The following is a 21,761-nucleotide window of genomic DNA, read 5'->3' as shown; positions in this document are numbered from 1 at the left end:
GAGCCTTTTGAGTCTCCCTATTAATTTAAATGGAAAGAAGTGATGTACAGGCAAAGCAACAGGCCCATGCTCATCTTCCCGTAGGGCAGGAGAACCCCTTTGTGTGTGCATTTGTGAACTAAAATGCCTTCATATGCACATCACAAAATGAAGCTATGTAAGGAATACTACATCATCATTTACACACATACACACACAGTCAAAGATTCCACTTCAGAAGTTTGATTCAGCTTGTTTATGTTGATGAATAGGGCCTTAGATGCAGATAAAAGGCGGATTCATTTATTCTAGTGTCAAGCAAGATGCACTTGGCTTGCTGATCCAGCAAGACAGCTAGAGCTTTCCATAAAATATTCATGTGCGTCCCAATATTGTTCTCTCTTTAAGAGTATCGTTCTTCGTTTTTTAAAATGTATATTCTAACAACAATGTGCTCTCCCCAAATGCAATGAACGTTGTGTCCCAAACAAGAGGCTAAATTGGCATATGAGAGCCAGTGTGGTGTAGCCGTTAGTGTTGGACAAGGACCTCAGAGGCTAAGGGTTCAACTCCCCACTCAGCCTTGAAACTTATCTCACTCATTGTTGTGAAGATAACATGGAGAGGAGGAGGAGGAGACACACACAACACCACCTTGAGTTTCTTTGGTATATGAATGAAACAATAAATACTTTATTAAGTCATGGAAAGCTGCAGAGTGGAGAACAGAAATGCTGCTAAATGTACGACAAACCATAATACATGGTACCGTCATTGTGGTTTGTGGATGGTGATCAACTACATGTTACTCAGAGCAGACCCATTGAAATTGAGGAACATGACTTGGTTAGATCCATTAACTTCAGTAGGTCTACTCTGGAGTACAGCTCAGTTGGTTACCACCCCCACATCATACCCTCCCAATATTTTTCTGATAAAAATAGGGACGCCCTATATTATTATTATTTATTATTACCACGCCCATCTGACTGGGTTGCCCCAGCCGCTCTAGGTGGCTTCCAGCATATATAAAAACATAATAAAACATTAAACATTTTAAAAAAGTCCCTCTACAGGGCTGTCTTCAGATGTCTTCTAAAGATTGTATAGTTACTTATCCCCTTGGCTCGGGGGTTCCATAGTTCCATAGTCCAACATTTTTCAGATGAAAATAGGGGCTGTCCCACCATACCCTTCAACATTTCTCTGATGAAAATAAGGCCATCCTAAGGAAATGTGGGACATTCCAGGATCAAATCAGAAACCGGGATGGCTTTAGTAATACCAGGACTGTCCCTGGAAAATAGGGACACTTGGACATATGGCTGAAATCCACCTCCTATCTGCCCTGGCCAGTATGCCCAATGCTTAGCAACAACTATGTGCATTTTCAAGGTTCAGATCAAATCTGCTGGATACAACTTTTACCCAGATCCCTTGGGAAAGTGAAGTCCATATCTCTCTCTTTCTTTCTCCTGGGCAGTACAGGGACTGATCTAGAGGAGGGGAGAGAGAAATGATAAGCAGGGATTGTCCCCACAACGCTCACTTGAAACCACAGATGTGTCTAATGTTAAGTTGTGGGTGAACATATCAGACGACACAGCAATTCTTCAAACAGCTCTTGCTTATTCACAGGCCAGAACAGAACTGAACTGAACTGAAGGGTTCAGCCAGCCTGCTTATATAGAGCTCCACTAGAACGCAACAGTAACCATTTTCTGTAACTATCCAATCACTGAACGTCACTTTCAATCCCTTATTTGCATACGTGGACCTGAACTATCTACAGTATCCCCCTGCTGGCCCAGGGTGAGAACTTCAGTACATAACATCTAGGACCCGTAACAGTTGGCAATCTCAATAGAAGAGAACACAAACTTCCTCAGGCGCACAGATACAGGGGGTGGGGGGAGTTTATTTTCTTATCAGGGAAACAGCTGTTCCTTCTGGAGTTTTGGCAGAGGCCCACAAATGCTGGCTTGGCTTACTAGACAGCCATTATCTGTGGTCACCGCCAACTCCCTTTCCAGCTTTGAGTCCTCTGGCATCCAGCAAAGACTTGTGGGTTAGGCAAGGTCATTTCTGATTTCTGATTTGTGCAAGGTATGGGGAAAGTAAGAAGCAAGGGGAGCTCTCTCATGCTATTTGGAAAAGACTTCTGGATTTGCGGTAAGGACAAAGGAGCCAATTCCTAGGGGCCAAGGTCCCTTGGCCGCCCCATAAAACATTTGAGGGGACCAGGGCCCCCAAAAGTTGATAAGCATTGCAATTGATGTGGTGTGCGTGCACTGCGTCTTGTGATAGATTGTGTGGGGTGGGGCTTACCTGCCCCCCCTATTTATTTATTTTTAAGTTGGTACCATTGGGTAGAGAACTGTAGGAACCAGGTGTCCCGCTTGCCAGAGGGCTCAGTGCATTTACACTGGCAATTGGGCTTGTGAGTCCCTGCATTTTTGGAAAACTGGCTTGATGCACAGAGAGAGAGACACCCCCCCCACACACACACACTTTCCCCCACCACCAGAATGCAAGTGGTTAATGCAGAAAATGGCATTAATTTTGCCTTGCAAATAAATTGATCAGTATGCAAGACGCTTGTCACCAGCTGAATCATGGTCCACAGTTAAGGTAAACAGATCTGGGATGACACTTTCTGAGCAGAATACCAATGCCGTCGTATTTCTTCCCAGAGGTTTTCTGACATTTCTTACGAATTCCTTTTGAAGGAGGGTTCGGCTCCAAGAAGAAAACAGCAGTTTTGCAGGACTTCTTGCCTACGAAGGTGGGAGACATCAGGGTGGGTGGGATCTGATCTCTTGCATAGCGTTGCTGAGTCTGGGTTTGAGGGCATTTCCTTATTAATTTGTGTGTTTTATTTGTGGCGAGAGAGAGGCAATTTGCTATATAACCTGTTTGTCGGTTTGGAGTTTTCTTTAAAGGCAGATGCAAAAATATTCTGTGTCCGTTCATCGTTCCATTGCGCTTGCAGGATTCATTTTTATATTGTGCTGGAAAGTGCTATGCGATAAAAGGTGGGATGTAATTGCAACATAGCCTTCTGCTGAGTCAGACCATGGATGCCTCTTGCTCTGGACTGTCTGCACTGGCTGCCAGTGGCTCTCCTGGGTTTCAGGCAAAGGTTGAACCTCGGATCTTCGATATGCAAGGCAGATTCTCTGTCGCTGAGCCACAGCCTTTTTTGAAACAATCTTTTACAGTGGATGTTCTCTTGAGGCTTTTATTTCAGTGAGTTCTTTGCTGCCAAGTGGCTTGGGAGACTCTCTCCCTCCCTCTTGAAATCTTTGTGTATGAAACTCTTTCATAAAACCGCTGCCTATTGCTGGTGGCAAAAGGCCTTTAATTTGCAAGGCTCAGAACCCAGTATTATTAGTCTGACTTTTTTACAAAAGGATAATTTCATGTGCTGCTGATTCAAGCTAAGAAATATTATCTCCTTGGCATTCATGTAAAATGGAGAGTTGTTTGGAAGGAATAGGTAATTCAGGGCACGCAGCCAGATATGTTAAAACTAGTATTTAAAAAAACACACAAACCACAGATTTATATGCTGCAATCACATGCATGTCTGGGAATTCCATTGAACTTCCACGTAAAGACGTATAGGATCGGGTTGATAACCTGGTTAATTTAGGCTTGTAAGCAGCCATCTACAAAGTCCTAACATTCTTCCTGGGGCACATCAAAGATTGATACAATCCAGCTTTTTTATTCCAGTGATGCCTCTGTACTGTAACACCTGATTACCTGAGGTGAATAGAAATTCATTTCCAGGTGACCAGGCCAAAACATAAATGGTAAGAGAGTTTTTGCTCTTAAGGCCACTGATGTGCCACAAATGAGAGAAGTAGAGGTATCGAGGCAAATGGGATACTTAAGGCTGTTTGTAGCTTAGTAACTATTATGAGACGCGGGTGGCGCTGTGGGTTAAACCACAGAGCCTATGACTTGCCGTTCAGAAGGTTGTTGGTTCGAATCCCCGTGACGGGGTGAGCACCTGTTGCTTGGTCCCAGCTCCTGCCAACCTAGCAGCTTGAAAGCATGTCAAAGTGCAAGTAGATAAATAGGTACCGCTCCGGCGGGAAGGTAAATGGCATTTCCGTGAGATACTCTGGTTCACCAGAAGCAACTTAGTCATGCTGGCCACATGACCCGGAAGCTGCACGCCGGCTCCCTCAGCCAATAAAGCGAGATGAGCGCCGCAACCCCAGTCGGTCACGACTGGACCTAATGGTCAGGGGTCCCTTTACCTTTTTAACTATTATGGACTTAATTGCAAAGTTTAATTTTGTGCCTGATCTCTTGGTATGCAGCACTGGGATCTTTCATCCCAGGGTTCGAAATTCACCAGGCGCATTTTGCACCTGGCTATCGGCCACTTGCAACCAAGTGAAGATGCTGGGATGCCAGGATGGGGCCTGACGTCTCCACCATCTGGAGGTGCATGCCTGGAGATCCTTGCATCTTGCTAGCAACACATCCTGTAGATATTTTATCTGCACAATTGGAATGAATTTCAGGAACCAAAAAGTTGCATTGAAAAATATGGCCCCCAAATGTCAGCAAGGTATTCTGTTTTGGCAACTGTAACCCTTGTTTAAGGAGCCATTTGGCGCCTAAGCTTAGTTATCTGAGTTTCTAACACTGCTTTCAGTTCTTATAGATGTAGTATTAGAACATAACAAAGTCATGAGAAGGTACCCTTTTCATACTGAATTATTTCCACCTGTCTCCTCCCAGGATCTAGGAATGGTGATGTGGCAGCTGACATATGTACCTGAACCCCTGTCATCTTTTTTCTTTGAAATTAAGAGCAGCTGACAATATTGCCTACTGTAGCACTATATATACCGTATTTTTCGCCCTATAGGACGCACTTTTTCCCCTCCAAAAATGAAGGGGAAATGTGTGTGCGTCCTATGGAGCGAATACAGGCTTTCGCTGAAGCTTGGAGAGCGAGAGGGGCTGGTGCGCACCGACCCCTCTCGCTCTCCAGGCTTCAGGAAGCTATCAGCAAGCGGATAGCAGCCTGCTGCACGGAGCGCAGGGTGCACTGAAGCAGAGCGCCCCGCGCTTTGGGCAGACATCGGCCAGCCCCACAAGTTCGGGGGACAGCGGGGAAGCGCAGCGCCGCCATCCCGCTGTTCCCCGACCTGGTTTGGTTTCCCCGACCTGGTTTTGGGGGGGAAATAAAGGGGGGGGGGGAAATTCCCTTTATTTCCCCCCCAAAAAACTAGGTGCGTCCTATGGGATGGAGCATCCTATGGGACGAAAAATACGGTAATTTACCAAAAAGGAAGGTACTTCCCCTCTCCCTTTTAAACCAAACCCAGAAATTTTCAATTAACCTCAGTTTCCCATTTTATACAAGGTTAAAAGCTTCAGAACAAGCCAGCATCTTAAACGATTGTTTGAAGTTGGTGTAAAATCTTTTCTTGTTCTGACTCTGATAACCAGGTTGTTGTTTTTTAGTTTGGAAGAAGCAGGCAAGCACAATTAATCAAAGACCTCCAAATTTTATTGTGGTGCACCAAGAAGAGAGAAGGGAGCGGACAGTGTGTGTTGTCTCAAGGATTGTCCATACTGCAGCATCTTTGTTTATATTATTTATTTGGCAATATTTATATACTGCTTTATAGAAAAGAACCCTAAGCGGCTTACATAAAATAGTATATTGAATCAATATATGCAGGCATTGAATTTAGTGAGACTAACAGAACAGTCCTAACTAATAAAGAGCTGGTGTAAGTTACACTGGCATAGGTTTCCTCTGTTGTGAACTCTGCGGTCGGTTTTTGGAGAAATTTGATATACGCTACGCTTTTTGCTGGCTCAGTTCTGCTGGGTTGCTGAAAAGTGTTTAAAATAGATGTAAGTCTCTCTTTCCCCCATACCTTCTGAAATATACTCAGAGTCGAGAGTGGATTTCATGCTCTTTATTCAGCTCATAGTGGTGAGGAGAAATGAAAGTCCCCTCAAAGTATCTGCTTTATATACATTATTTACACAATGGGCTGCACGTGATTGGCTAATTCCGGAATTCTCCTATAGGCCAATCAGGTTGTGGATTCACTTCCATCTGGAGCCGGATTGGGTGGCTCCTGCAGACCAATCATACTGCTGCATTGTTCTAGGACCAATCAGACTGCTGCATTCTGAATCCTATTGTTCTAGGACCAATCAGACTGCTGCATTTTGGATCCTATTCAACTCAGTACATAACACCTTCCATCTCTCTCCCCCCCCCCCCCCAGTCCTTTTTTTGGTACTTACAACAGAATAAGTCGCACCTGGTTTCCCTAGCTGAGCCACTGCTGATCTGGGGTGAGGGACATATGCCAGTTAAGCCCTAGTTCAGCTGGGACATCCCAATATCCACCAGATCCAAGCTATCTCATCTTGGAGGATCTTGGGTTTGGGTTCTGCTGCTACCTGGAAATAAGTGGCTTTAGGATTGCAGCCACAGTATGGCTTCAGTTCAAACAAATGTAAAGCTTTGCTTTTTAAATTAACTTCATTTGAATGCTTGTAAATGTTAAGGAAAGCGTGACAGCTCATGTAGCGAGCACTTCCTTGACTTCAGATTTTAAGGTTTAAAACGAAGGCGTCAAAAATGGTTACCATGCCAATTTTAGCATGGATGAATTGCCTCCTAGACAAGTGCATAAAGAAACATGTTTCCTATGTAGAACCACCTGGGGGGAAAGTTAGTTACAACCTTGGTTGTTTTTTTTATTTGACTCATATCGTATATCCATTCCAGTTGCTCAGTTTGACTTGACTTGAGCTTTATGAAATAATGCATTTCTAAAAGTGGGAAATGCTCTGCGGAAAAAATATAATAGCAGAAAATGTTCCGCCCAATGTAATTGGTTCTGAATTGTGCTCATAGAGGACATTGCAAGTATTTGACATATCAGAGACTTCAGTTGCAGCTTGACTGCACCTCCTGGGCATAAAAGGGAGATGTTTCTCACCTGGGTTTCCTCTTAAAATGCATTGTTTCAGTCTTTCTGCTCTGTAGCACTTTTGGCAGATGAAGAGTTCTCCCAATAAAATCTAATGTACCAGGCAAATTTCCTCAAAGTAATATTCAGTAGCAATGATACTACATAAAATGCCCATCATTGCATGGTGACTGGGTACAATATAAGTTGACTTTAAGGAGTTCTCCAGTCACAGTGGAACTGCCATAGATATGTGTTGAGATATTACACTTCTTTTCCTTCGTTCAGACATTGCACCGGATCGTGGTTAAGCTTAACTGTGGTTTGATGTGATGCCTGAGCTGATAAACCATGGCTTGAATTTGGCCTGCAGAGCAAAGATAACATTGGGCTGTAGCCTGACACTCTAACCACTACACCACACTGACTCTGCTACATCACCCACTATACCACAATACAGGCAATCCTCATTTTGCGTGGGGGTTATGTTCTGGACCCCTGTGTGCATCGGTGGGGCCCCTATTCCGCCCTATTAGTGACGTTTTCAGGTCATTTTCAGGTTTGGCGCCATGCACATGTGCGCAATCAAGTATCAGTTGGATGTGCATAAATCCGTTATTGTATGTATGCATGTTTTGGTGGTTTAGTGACAAACATGACCACTTTTAGGGACGCGGGTGGCGCTGTGGGTAAAAGCCTCAGCGCCTAGGGCTTGCCGATCGAAAGGTCGGCGGTTCGAATCCCCGTGGCGGGGTGCGCTCCCGCTGCTCGGTCCCAGCGCCTGCCAACCTAGCAGTTCGAAAGCACCCCCGAGTGCAAGTAGATAAATAGGGACCGCTTTCTAGCGGGAAGGTAAACGGCGTTTCCGTGTGCAGCTCTGGCTCGCCAGAGCAGCGATTTCACGCTGGCCACGTGACCCGGAAGTGTCTCTGGACAGCGCTGGCCCCCGGCCTCTTGAGTGAGATGGGCGCACAACCCTAGAGTCTGTCAAGACTGGCCCGTACGGGCAGGGGTACCTTTACCTTTACCTTATGACCACTTTAATGGCCTTATCCCAGATGCAGTTACCATCTTGTTGCTTTTCTTTGCCATTTTCCATTGGCTCTTAAAACCACTTTGTTCCATCAGGCTTTTAATAATGAACTGTTCCCCTATGGGCCTTTTCTGTCTGCGTGTGAATTGATCGCTTGTTTTCATTTGAGCTCTTGTCTGCATTTGATTTGTGCCTTTTTTTGATGGTTGCTGTTAGCTTATGGCTTACTTTAAGGTAAGGTAAAGGACCCCTGGACGGTTAAGTCCAGTCAAAGGCAACTATGGGGTGCGGCGCTCAACTCACTTTCAGGCCAAGGGAGCCGGTGTTTGTCCACAGACAGCTTTCAGGGTCATGTGGCTAGCATGACTAAACCGCTTCTGGCACAACGGAACACTGTGACGAAAACCAGAGTGCATGGAAACACCATTTACCTTCCCGCCACAGCGGTACCTATTTATCTACTTGCACTGGCACGCTTTCGAACTGCTAGGTTGGCAGAAGCTGGGACAGAGCAACGGGAGCTCACTCCGTCGCGGGGATTCAAACCTTTCAATCAGGAAGTCCAAGAGGCTCAGTGGTTAAGACCACAGTGCCACCCGCTCCCTTTAAACCTTTTAAACCTTTATTGTACAGTACTTCATTTCATTTAAACTAAATTATAACATTTGAAAGTTATAATAATTGCAACCACAATAATAATCACCACAGCCACCACCATCATAACAATACCATCAGAATAGCTTGTGATGCAAATTAGGAAAATGATGCAAAGTAGGAAAGGAAAGTAGTAGAGGAAATACTTTGCACTCCGAAGGTCCCAGATTCAATCCCCAGAATCTCCAGGTAAGACTGGGAGAGACTTTCACCTGAGAGAAACCCAGAAGAACCATTGCTGGTCAGTGAATTTCTTTGATAAGATTGTTTTTATCCACCCTTTACCACATGTTTCCTAGTTATGGCAATATAATCATACAATTTTTAAAAAACACAAGTAAAGCAGTTTCTCCAGTTATATATAAAAAGTGAAACAATTATAAGCAAAAGCAGCGTAGTATAAGTTAAACAAAACACAGGTGTGTGTTCCACAAAAATACCTTACCTGTAAAGAGATGTGTATTCACACAGCAGAAGCTATGCAATGAAAAAGCTAGAGATGCAAGTAGCATTGCAGGGGTTTGGACCCAGAAGACCCTTGAGGTCTCAGCTCTACAATTTTATGATTCTTGCTCTGTGTGGAGGGTGCTCCACAATTTAGAAAAAGCCATCTCCACACGCTTCTTAGGCAGTGTTAGAAACTCAGCTATGTAAGCTCTTCGCCAAATGACACCTTTAAACCTGGGTTTCGGTTGCCAAAGCAGTATATATAAGCACCATGTTTTCCTCAATGAAGTTTTTTTTGTCATTATTAATTTCATTTCTATATACCACTTTACATTTTAAAGAAAAAAATCCCAAAGCACTTCACAGCACATTGAAACATCAAACAAAACCATCCAGAATAAAGCAAATTCAAGCTTTGAGGAAAATATTTCAGATCCTTCTCTAAGTGACATATTTAGCTTTCCCCATATTTAGTTGCCTACCTGATTTATATGACTACCCTGTAGCAGATGTACTCTAGCAAACCAGGGTGGGGTACTGGTTAGAGTGTTGGACCAGGACCTGGGAGATCAGGGTTCAAATCCCCACTCAGTCATGAAGCTTACTTCTTGGAGGAAAAGGTGGGATATAAATGCAGTAATTAAGCCCTTGTGCTTATCCTTTAAAAAGCTGGAGGGCCAGACAGGTGGAGATGTCAGTTGCCAACCTGGCAACCAGAGATGTTCACCTGGTCGCAATTGGAGCTGAGCCAGTCGCAAAAACGCACCTGGCCCCTGGCTAATTTCTAACACTGTTCTGAGGGTAGCAAAGCTCAATTTTGCATAGATGGTACTGCACTAAATGAACCAAGAGTCTGACTCTCTATAAGGAAAGGGGTCAAGTTCACTGTATGTACGGTGTTAAAGGAAAATATTATGAAAATGATGTATAGATGGTACTTAACTCCTGTAGAATTAGCAAAGATATATCATAATAGTGATAATCTATGCTGGAAATGTAAAGAAAAAGAAGGTATCTTTTATCATATGTGGTGGACCTGCCCCAAGGTGAAAGACTTCTGGGAGAAGATTTATAATGAATTGGAAAAAATGATGAAATATACATTTACTAAGAAACCAGAGGCCTTTCTTCTTGGAATAATAGGCCTGGAATTGCCCAAGAAAGATGTTAGATTGTTTTTGTATGCCACAACTGCAGCTAGAATTTTGTTAGCTAAGAACTGGAAAACACAAGAAGTCCCAACAGTGGAGGAATGGCAGATGAAGATGATGGACTTTTCGGAGCTAGCCGACCTGACTGGAAGAGTCCGCGACCAGAAGGAGGAGGAGTACCAGAAGGAATGGATGAAATTCAAAGACTATTTAGTTAAATATGTTAAGATAACTTAATTGGGAAAACTCGCAAATACCAGATAGGCTTAGGATTTAAATATGTGATGTTCGAGAATAAAATGTTTAAAGTTAAAATGAAAAGAAATAATGATGTTAAGTGATTAAGTTAATTTTATGAGAAATTTGGTTTTGGAAAACTGTTACAATGATATACACTGAAACTCAGCCAGAGGGATTAGAGGAAGTCACCTAACAATGTTATGAAGATTGGATTAAGTACAGTTAAGATTTATGTATGTTTGTTTAAAATTTTTGGAAAATCAATAAAAAAAATTGGAGAAAAAAAAGAGAGTCTGACTCTTTATAAAGCAGGCTCCTGCATCCATAAATGGCTCAAGCCAGTTAACCATTGACACAACCTTACTTGAATATATGGGAGGGGAACCATGTCGTTGGCTGAAGAGTAAAACTGGGAGCTGCTGGGTTGGGAGTTACTCTCCCCATCCCCTGCATCAAACTCATTTTGCTAAGTTGGCTCTTTCTTCCCCGTCTCCCTTGCAGAGATGGCGTCGGACATACCTGGGTCAGTGACGTTGCCGGTGGCGCCGATGGCAGCTGGTCAAGTGAGAATGGCCGGGCCCATGCCTGCTAGAGGAGGAAAAAGACGCTCTGGGTAAGTTGATTTAGCATGCAGGCCCTGCCCTGCCCTGCGGGACTCCCCACCAATAGATGTTCGGCAGGAACCATCCCTGCTTTCTTAAAAATGCCATTACTTTTTATACAGGCCTTCACAATACGAATTTCTCTTTTTAACCAACCTCTATCTGCTGATGTTTTTTATTGATGTCTTTATGTTAAATGGATGCTTGTGGACCATTTAATTATATTGCAAACCACCTTGATAGGCTTTATGAAGGTGCAGATTATAAATATATAAATATTTATGCTTGAAGTAAAGCTGAAAGTTTCTTTCCTACAGAACCTCCCTGAACCTTCCTGAATAGCACCGAGTTGTTTATTTGACTATTTTGCTTGGGTTCAGCTAGGTTTTACTCAGGGTAGAACCGTTAAAATTCATGGACCTATGTAAGATTATCGTAAAATGGCTGTTTTTTTAAAAAATAATAATTTTTTTTTGTTGCTTTAAATGTTTTGCTTCAGTGATTATTTTGGATGGTTCTTTACAAATTGCTTAGAAGTCTACTGTCAAGTAAGCGGTATATAAACTTTGTAAAAAATATAGTAATATAATATAATATAATATAATATGATATAATATAATATTGTTTCCAGAGGAACTCTGGGCAGACTGTTCTGGCCTTTGAGCTTGAGGCACAATCAATTTTAGGTTACTAGGTACTAATATTATAAACTTTGGGACGACTTTTGGACGTGAAGTTATTGGGTAGCTTTACTTTTGGTGAGCTTTAGGCTAACGATTTTTGATGCAACAATTATGTTGTAGTGATATTATACTTCTTTATTACGCACTATTATTGTAGTACTGCATTTAGAGCGGGAGGTATCCAAGTGGCCCTGTTCCCTAAATTAGCTCTGGAGGGTTGGCCCAACCCCCAGAACAGATTTAGGGGGTGCACAAGCGGAGGAAGGGAGCGGAAATCCTCATGCTCACAGAACAGAGTGGCTAGCACTGCATTGGAGCCAACCCACTTTTTCAGGGACCATTTTGTGCACAGATGTGTTTGTGGGGAAATGGGGCATATCAGTAAATTAACTATGACCATAGAGTCCAAACATGGACCTTTGCTCTTCTTGGTTGTGAGACAGGAGGGGGAGTGTAGGTTTTGTCCTAGGTGAGAACTGGGGTGTGAGTCATGTTTTATTGTCATCTTCTTTGTCTCCTTGTGGGTGTTCTTCCTGATGCTGCCCTCTGCTGTATGTCTCTAGTCTTTGTGGGTGCATCAGTGATACTATGTGTCTTGGTCAGGGTTGGGAGGGGTTATGGGAGTGGGGCGGCCATCCCTGTGGTAGGCAGGGGCGTAGGAAGGGGGGCAGTGAGGGCAGTCTGCCCCAGGTGCCCTCACTGAGGGGGGTGACAATCAGTGTGCCGTCTACCTGCGACTCCCAAGCCAATCCTGAGCTGTGGAATTCCCCCCTTCCCCCCCTAGTTTTGACAGCTTGGGGGAGGCTTGGGAGTTGTGGGCTGGTGGCACCCCAAATGTTTCCCATGGGTGGCTCGCTCCACCATGGTTGGCTCCCGAGCGGCTATCCCACGCCTGGGAGGGCATCCTCCATGCCATGCCCCCCTCGGGAGTGCGCCCACCCTGGGCAGTGCGGGCATATGATCTGCCACTGGTGGTAGGGGGAGAGTCAGAGGTAGAGGAAGATATACAGGGGAAGGAGGAGGCTTAGTGACATCAAAGCCCTTGTCCGCTCTTCTTCGCCAGCTGTATTTGGGAATCTGGGGGTGCTGGTCAGCCTCCCTGGCCTGGTTGTCGTTGTAGCTAAATGCCAGTTCTGTCCAGAGTAAAACTTCGATAGTGTGCGGCATGTATAACTCAGACCTGACTAACAAAAACAAACAATTCTTTAATGTGTTAAAACGCATTCATTTGATAACACAGAGAAGCTATGCAGGTGAAAGAAATTTGCATCATTTATGCTGGTTTTACCACTGGGAGCCAGTGTGGTGTAGTGGTTAAGAGCGGTAGTCTCGTAATCTGGTGAACCAGGTTCACGTCTCCGCTCCTCCACATGCAGCTGCTGGGTGACCTTGGCCCAGTGACACTTCTCTGAAGTCTCTCAGCCCCACTCACCTCACAGAGTGTTTGTTGTGGGGGAGGAAGGGAAAGGAGATTGTTAGCTGCTTTGAGACTCCTTCGGGTAGTGATAAAGCGGGATATAAAATCCAAACTCCTCTTCTTAGGAAGGGGCAAGATGCTGTGTAAGGCTCTGATGGGGAAATGCTGTGGCTTTTGAACTTTCCACCAGGGGCCTCCCATACTAATTGAAGGATGCACCTTTATGGCATAAGGGCCAGGTACCTGGTGTCTCTGTGTGTTTTAAATCATTGCTTAGATTCTCATCTTATTCTGTACATTCACTCAGACATGACGTCATCCAGGCAGTCCTGGCTTCCCTCTCTCCTCCCAATCTATCTGTAGGAAGTTGTGTTTTCATGGGGAAGCTTTCAAATGTGCAAGTCTCCACCTGCAGCCTAGAGATGGAACTGGCCCGAACAAAGCTTTCATCTCTTGACTGGGTACCAAGAGATGCAACTCTTTCCTTAAATGCCTTTAAATTTCACTCTACTGACATTTTAAACAAGTTTTCCCTGCCCTCTCACATGGTACTGAAGAGAACTTTATAATACATGCCTCTCACCCTTGCATCAGTTTACTGTTAATCCTGTACATGCCTACTTGGAAGTAGGTCCCATTGAGTTCAACAGGGTTTGCTCTCAGGTAAGTAAGTATATATTACTGCAATCCAAAAGGCTTTGTTTGCTTTCTTTTTTAAATTTTAGCTTGCATTTTTCTTATATTTAAGACATCTAGTAGCTTGGAACTGAAAAATTCAAATTAATATAATTATTTCTCTGGTTTTTGGTCAGTCCTTTCGCAATGGGCAATTAATGTATGAAATGGGAAAGAGAATTATTCCTCCATTTTGAAAAAAGGACCTCTCTCTCTCTCTCTCTCTCTCTCTCTCTCTCTCTCTCTATCCCTTGTGTACTTTGGAAAACAAAACAAAAGAAATGTCTTTCTCTGCAGTGATACCATTTGTCTTCTTAGAATTACTTCTGCCGTTGTTGTGTGGTGTGCAATTTACTCGCTCTAGCTAGGGGATCTCATCTGATGTGGACAAGTGAGATAGGAATTGCATTTCACACACCATTTACTACGATCCTAAAGGTTAATAGCCCAGTCTTCAAAACATAATGGAACGCACCCCACTGATGCAAACATAGCTTCTGTTGGGATGGAATTTTTAGAATTTTTTAAAATCTATCTGGATTAGAGATTTGGTATGTTCTGGGGTGTGACTCAGTTTCCCCCAGTGCAAAAAATGAGGTGTAGAGCTTGTTAACTCCACCTCCTCAAAGGCATGCACAGCCTCTGATAATGCGTCCGGAAACATTTCTCACCGGCCTCAAATCCTTTGCTATGCCTTGTACAAGTGTTCCTCAAAATACAGCGGTACCTTGGTTTACAAACTTAATCCATTCCGGAAGTCCGTTCTTAAACCAAAGCGTTATTAAACCAAGGCGTGCTTTCCCACAGCAGTGGGGGACTCAATTTACAGATGGAACACACTCAACAGGAAGCGGAACATGTTCTGCTTCCAAGGCAAAGTTCAAAACCAAAACACCTACTTGCAGGTTTGCAGCATTCTTAATCCAAGTTGTTCATAAACTAAGCTATTCTTAAACCAAGGTACCACTGTCCATTGTCAAATGAGAGAAAATTCAAAGAGCAGCAATAAAAGCAATCAATGAGTTGAAAGCCAAAAGATAGCGAGGAATAAATTATAAGGCCTAAAAATAAAGCGCATATGTAAATACGACTTTTAAACGCTTTTAGATTGCCCTGCTCAGTATTCTATTTCAGTGATTTGTTCTAGCACATTGTTGGGATTTCATTGTGTTTCAATGTTGTGTTCATTTGGTTTTTAGTTTGCGATTGCATGATTGTAATCCGTGTGAACTGCTTATTCGATTTTATTCCTTTATTAAATTGATTAGTTGCTTTTTCTTGCCAAAGGCAACACAAAGCGACTTACAACCCTGAGGGGGTTGGGAGGGTGGCAGTTTGCTAAAACACTCTCTGAAGCGCTTCCCACCCTCCTTAAATTGCCGCTCCAGCAGCATTTAATTGAGGGAGGGGAGCTCAGAGAGCAGATTGTCGAACAACTCTCCTTCTGCTGGGATAATGCAGTTGATAAATCCTTAATCTCAGGGCTATGGGTTCAAGCCCCACGTTGGGCAAAAGATTTCTCCATTGCAGGGAGTTGGACTAGATGACCCTCGTGATCCCTTCCAACTCAACAGTTCTGATTTCTAAACATCGTTTTCCCCCCAGCAGGTCGCCTGGACTGCCTGCCACCCACGCCACTTTCCCACTCACCAGGCTGCTGTTCTGTCTTCACCCTGTAGTTGGGATAGCCGCCTATGGGCAGCCATGTGAACTACAGTGTGATGACACTTTTAAAAAATTATAATATAGACAGAAAACCCCTTACGAATAATTGTCTCCTAATTTCTAGCATTTCTCCTAAAACACATGTTCTTGTATGCAGTTTTGCTGAATATTGCAAGCAGTTTCTCCCAGTTTAATGAATTTTTGTTTTGGTTTTTCTTGGTAAAGTATAAATCTTAGGCACACACTTTCCCCCCGATATGCACTTTTTAACACACATTTTATGGCTGGAGAATTGCATCACAAAACGTAGAGAACTGCACATTTCCCCAATTAGAGTACAGTGGTACCTTGGGTTAAGTACTTAATACGTTCCAGAGGGCTGTACTTAACCTGAAACTGTTCTCAACCTGAAGCACCACTGTAGCTAATGGGGCCTCTGCTGCTGCCACGCCGCTGGAGCACAATTTCTGTTCTCATCCTGAAGCAAAGTTCTTAACCTGAAGCACTATTTCTGGTTACAGATGGGTAGCCGTGTTGGTCTGCCATAGTCAAAACAAAAAAAATTCCTTCCAGTAGCACCTTAAAGACCAACTAAGTTAGTTCTTGGTATGAGCTTTCGTGTGCATGCACACTTCTTCAGATACCTGAAGAATCTGAAGTATCTGAAGAAGTGTGCATGCACACGAAAGCTCATACCAAGAACTAACTTAGTTGGTCTTTAAGGTGCTACTGGAAGGAATTTTTTTTGTTTTCACTATTTCTGGGTTAGCGGAGTCTGTAACCTGAAGCGTATGTAACCTGAAGCGTATGTAACCCGAGGTACCACTGTACTGAATTTCAAGAGGCCATTTGCCCACCACTCTCTGTGCTTGTTCTCTATGGAGGAGGCATCAAATATCTCAGCCAGTCTTAAAATGCATTATACATGCATTTTTTTTTTGCACTAAACTTTCCCATCTTGTGTTTTTTTGAGGAAATATAAATGGATAGATCTAGATTGTTCATGGTAAATACATGACATATAGTGAAATATAATTGATGTAAGGAGGATATTGAAGATGAAAATAAACGATACAGTGAATATGATGGTTGAAGACCTTCAAAGAAGCAGACATGCTGTCTCAGTTTGACTTACAATTATATTGGGTTGGCTCATTTGCGAAACAAATTTCACTTTTCAGTTTGCCAAACTGGCCACTGGATGTCACTGTTTCTTCACCAATGTACGTACAGCCACAGCTTCCACCGAGGAATTAAAAGGCTTTTTTGAAAGAATTTGATTTGATGCAGAGTGTGTCATTTTCTCTCTCTCTGTCAAGGAAGATATAAATGATGGAATTGCAAACTGTGAGCATGATCTAGTTGAAGTTTCAAGTACTTAAAGGCAATATAAATCATTGTGTGGTAACGGTTAAAGTGTTGGACAAGGACCAGGAGACCGGGGTGCAAATCCCAGCTCAGCCATGATGCTCACTGGGTGACTTTGGATCAATTACAGCGGTACCTCAGGTTACATACGCTTCATGAGAACAGAAATTGTGCTCCGGCGGTGTGGCAGCAGCAGGAGGCCCCATTAGCTAAAGTGGTGCTTCAGGTTAAGAACAGTTTCAGGTTAAGTACAGACCTCCGGAACGAATTAAGTATTTAACCTGAGGTACCACTGTACTTTCTCTTAGCCTAGCCTACCTCAATGGGTTGTTGTTAGGATGAAATGGGGGGAAGGAGAACCATGTACACCGCCTCGAGTTCCTGGGGGGGAGGGGGTTTAGATAATAATAATAATAATAATAATAATAATAATTTTTTCTTTGTAACCCGCCCTCCCCGGCTGGAGCCGGGCTAACATCATAGAAATAATACAATATGAATTTAAAATGCATGATGAATTTAAAAAATAAACCAGGGTAGCATAAGTCCTAAGACAACCTTCATCAACCACTTCAGACATTTTGGACTGCGACTCTTATCAGCTATACAGACTGGGGCTGATGGGTGGGAGTTATAGTTCTAAAGCAGCTGGAAGGCACCAGGTCAGCAAAGGCTGGCCTAAGCGTTCCTCGCTCGTATCTTGTGGGTTTTGGATTCTGATCTCCACATGGCTGCAAATGTTTCCCTGCAGTTATAAAACCGCACCGCATTCTGGGAGTTATGTCTGTTCTTAAACCCTTTAGAATCCATAGGAGGCGAAAAAAGAAGGGTACGTGGATGTCAGAGTTTATTTTGGGTTCTTGGAGTTCTTCCATGAAAAGTTAAAGATATTCCAGACGGTGACTAGAGAGCAGAACAAGAGTTCATTGAGGAACATTAAGGAAAGCTGTGGGCAAAGAAACTGGTCCAGGAGTTGAGAGTTGGGCCCAGAACTCCCTCAGAAGGATGCTCTGGGGACCACACTGGTCATGTGCTCCTGCCCAGAGCTCCTTGGACATACCAAGAGTCTAGGCAGAGCCAAACTCTAGGTGGGAGCTACTGACCAGCTTTCCAGCAGTTTCTTCCTCCTCCTTCTGGGAAGTTGGAGGTGGGAAGCAGGAACTAAAGAAACATGGGAAGGTCATAGGTGGTCTTAGAATCCTGTTTTTGGAAACTGGGCTAGGCTGAGGTAGAATGATTCTTTTACATGGCCATGCCGTATCTGTTTCGAATTAGTTCATTAAAATGTGGCGTTTGGATAGGGCTGCTAATCAAATCTAGCCCAGTCTTTTCCTTCCTTCCTTCCTTCCTTCCTTCCTTCCTTCCTTCCTTCCTTCCTTCCTTCCTTCCTTCCTTTCTGAAGCAGCACTAGCAAACAGAAAAAGGGGGGAAAGGGTTTTCAATATAAAAAACAGAAACAGGCCACATTGAAGCCTTTGTTTCTTTAAATCAGAATGACTCATTCAGAAGACTTACCATTTTTTCTTTTCCCCCAGGATGGAGTTTGATGATGAAGATGGTGAAGGACCCAGCAAATTTTCAAGGTGAGGTTTTTTTGTTTTTTTAAGGGTTCCAAAAAGGGACGGTGTTAGTGGAGATAGTAAACAAACTTGGATTATTGGTCTGCCAGGGTTGTTGCTGAAATTTATTACACTTAATAATAGGGCTGCCAATTGAAGATGTCATCGCAAGTTTTAATCCATCAGTGCTACATAAATTTACAAGTGAGGAAACAATGCAACCAGGGCCATGTTTCAGTGATAGATCATCTGTTGTGCATGTGGATGATCCTAGCTGGATGAACTAATAGTCTGTCTGAGTCTCCCTATAGTCCAGATAATTCTGAAGCCCAGAGTGTGCCCTGTAGTATTGTAACTGAAACACAGCTTGGGGTTTTGCAACTTTTAAAAATGAACACAGATTCTGGGCGCAGGCTTACAGGCTGAAGATTTTGAGGTGATGCACTCATGTTTTATGGCAGTAAAGGTAAAGGTAAAGGTACCCCTGCCCGTACGGGCCAGTCTTGACAGACTCTAGAGTTATGCGCCCTTCTCACTCAAGAGGCCAGGGGCCAGCACTGTCCGGAGACACTTCCGGGTCACATGGCCAGCGTGACATCGCTGCTCTGGCGAGCCAGAGCCGCACACGGAAACGCCGTTTACCTTTCCGCTAGTAAGCGGTCCCTATTTATCTACTTGCACCCGGGAGTGCTTTCGAACTGCTAGGTTGGCAGGCGCTGGGACCTAGCAACGGGAGCACACCCCGCCGCGGGGATTCGAACCTCCGACCTTTCGATCGGCAAGCCCTAGGCGCTGAGGCTTTTACCCACAGCGCCACCCGCGTCCCTGTTTTATGGCAGACATTCCCTTAAAAGTATCATTCCCATTTTCCTCATACATAGGCCAGGATGTGCCTCTTCTGAGGGAGTCCTTTTTATAAATTATTTTTTAACTTTTTGAACCTTATGGCAGCTATGATACCACTTTAAACAATTATGGCTCCCCCCCCCCAGGAATTCTGGGAGATGTAGTTTGTTGTTTAGGGTTCTTAGGAAATCTCTATTCCTAACAAAGAGCTATGGTTCCCAGGGTGGTTTAACAAGCAACCCCTCTTCATATGGAACTCAGGGAGTTGTAGCTCTGTGAGGGGGATTAGAAGGACAGCTTAACAACTCTTAGCATCCTTAACAAACTATAGCTCACATAATTCTTTCAGGGAGGCCATGACTGTTTAAAGCAGTATCATCACTCTTTAAATTTATGGTGTAAATGTGGCCTTACTTTACAAGGCTGGGAGATCAAACACCACCCACTCAGTGGCCAAATGATCTCACTGCCCTCCCTTCAGATGTCAAAGAAATAAACAACTATCTGATTTTTAGAGGACACCTGAAGGCAGTCCTGTTTAGGGAAGTTTTAATATTTGGTGAATTATTGTATTTTAATCTTTTGTTGGAAGCTGCCCAGAGTGGCTGGGGAAACCCAGCCAGATGGGCAGGGTATAAATAAAATTATTATTATTATTATTATTATTATTATTATTATTATTATTATTTATTAAGCTTATAATCGTCAATCTAATTTAGACACCTCTTTGGACATAAGGACTGCTTATATCAATCTATATTTTTGAATTAGAATTAATGGAGTATTCTCATTGTTAATGTCTCCTGGCAATGCTTTCATCTTTCAAATCATTTTTTAAAAATTTACTAGTAAAAACTATTTCAGTGGTACCTCGGTTTAAGTACAGCCCAGTTTAAGAACGATTAGGTTTACAAACTCCGCAAAACCGGAAATAGTGTCCCAATTTGAGAACTTTACTTCAGTCTAAGAATGGAATCCGAACGGTGGAAGGGAACCAATGGCAGGAGGCCTCATTAGGAAAAGAGCGCCTCAGTTTAAGAATGGTTTTGGTTTAAGAACGGACTTCCGGAACAGATTAAGTTCATAAACCGAGGTACCACTGTAATAATTTATTCAGCATCACAGCCCTATTTTTATTTCATTAGAGAATTTTATACCTCTCCAATTTCAAGACAGAATCGCTCAATGTAGTAGGTTTATTTGGATATAATTTTCCTATGCTTTGGCAACCTACAGTGCTGCAGTGTATTGAAAGTAAATCAGAATGACCAGGGGTTGTCTTCTGTAATATGTCAAACTTTGTAAGCTTTTATTACTGCAGTTTTACTGCGCTGTCATCGCACAACCTGAGACAGCAGTTTCTCTTGAAATGAATGGAATGACAAAGGAGCATTTATCTTAACAGCTTCCCGGGAGCTCTTAGATCCATCAGCTGCATGCAGCGTTAACAACCTCTTGGCTGCTATTTTTTAGGCTCAAGTTTTTGCATTGCTCAGTGAGTCTAATTGCAGCATCATGGCAAAATTCAAAATGTATTTAAAGCCCTATGGCTTTTCTTTTCTTTCTTATAAAAGGGGCTATGGATAACTTTTGTATGTTGAAAAAGTCACGTATATGGTGTTATTTCACGTGAACCACAGTCAGATGTGTGTGACAACAGAAAGTATCCGAAAATGGCACCTGGGCCTTTTCAGATGAAATATTATAACATAGTTTCAGTGTTGCTTGCACAAGCCACAGCAAACCAAGTGCTGCCGCTTTCCCCTCGGTTCAGCTGCAAGGAGGAGATGAAAAGCAACCACAACTACTTTTAAGCTAACCACAGTTGCCCATTACATCAAAGCTGTAGTTGATTTAAACTGTGGTTCATTCAAGCAAGCTGGCTGATAGCCCTAGCCTATTCACTAACCATAGTTTAAACTAAGGGATTTCAGTTTGTGCCCTCTAGATGTACAATTACCATCACCTTCGACCTTTGGCTCATTCTGGCTGGGGCTAATGGCTATGGTGGTCCGACCGAGCGCCATGTTGGCTACCTGTGGTTTAAATTAACCACAGTTCTCCAAGTTTTGACATTACAGGGAACTGTGGTTACTTTAAACGTGGAAACGAATCTGCTAATTTACATTACATGGGTTGCACTCGGCAGGCATGGCCAAACTTGGCCCTCAAGATGTTTTGGTACTACAGTTCCCATCATCCCTGACCACTGGTCCTGTTAGCTAGGGATGGTGGGAGTTGTAGTCCCAAAGCATCTGGAGGGCCAAGTTTGGCCATGCCTGCACTAGAGGAAGGAGTGTGTGAATCTGAGACTGTGCACACAACACTAAACAATGGTTTGCCATTACGTTTTGCGGCAAGTCAATTGTAAGATTGCCAGATGTGTTGTTAACAACAACAACAACAACAACAACAACAACAACAACAACAACAGTAATTTATTTATACCCCGCCCATCTGGCTGAACGTGAGTA

At 43.3% G+C, this 21,761-nt stretch overlaps 1 protein-coding gene across 4 annotated transcripts in view; it reads left to right on the top strand.

Moving 5' to 3' along the window:
* ARNT2 (aryl hydrocarbon receptor nuclear translocator 2) overlaps positions 1-21,761 on the top strand; it is a 158,148-nt gene that overhangs the window by 29,928 nt on the left and 106,459 nt on the right. For 3 of the 4 annotated variants that reach the window (XM_077918873.1, XM_077918872.1, XM_077918874.1), the window contains exons 2-3: positions 10,974-11,085; positions 18,418-18,465. In XM_077918873.1, coding sequence (XP_077774999.1) covers positions 10,974-11,085; positions 18,418-18,465 — 160 coding nt within the window. Of the gene's footprint in view, positions 1-2,654; positions 2,765-10,973; positions 11,086-18,417; positions 18,466-21,761 lie in introns of those variants that run through there. The other variant, XM_077918875.1, reaches the window with a different exon arrangement.

Source organism: Podarcis muralis, chromosome 14, assembly GCF_964188315.1.
Source record: "Podarcis muralis chromosome 14, rPodMur119.hap1.1, whole genome shotgun sequence".
NCBI classification, from domain to species: domain Eukaryota; kingdom Metazoa; phylum Chordata; class Lepidosauria; order Squamata; family Lacertidae; genus Podarcis; species Podarcis muralis.
The sequence above is the reverse complement of the archived record's forward strand: the minus strand, read 5'-3'. Positions and strand labels throughout refer to the sequence as shown.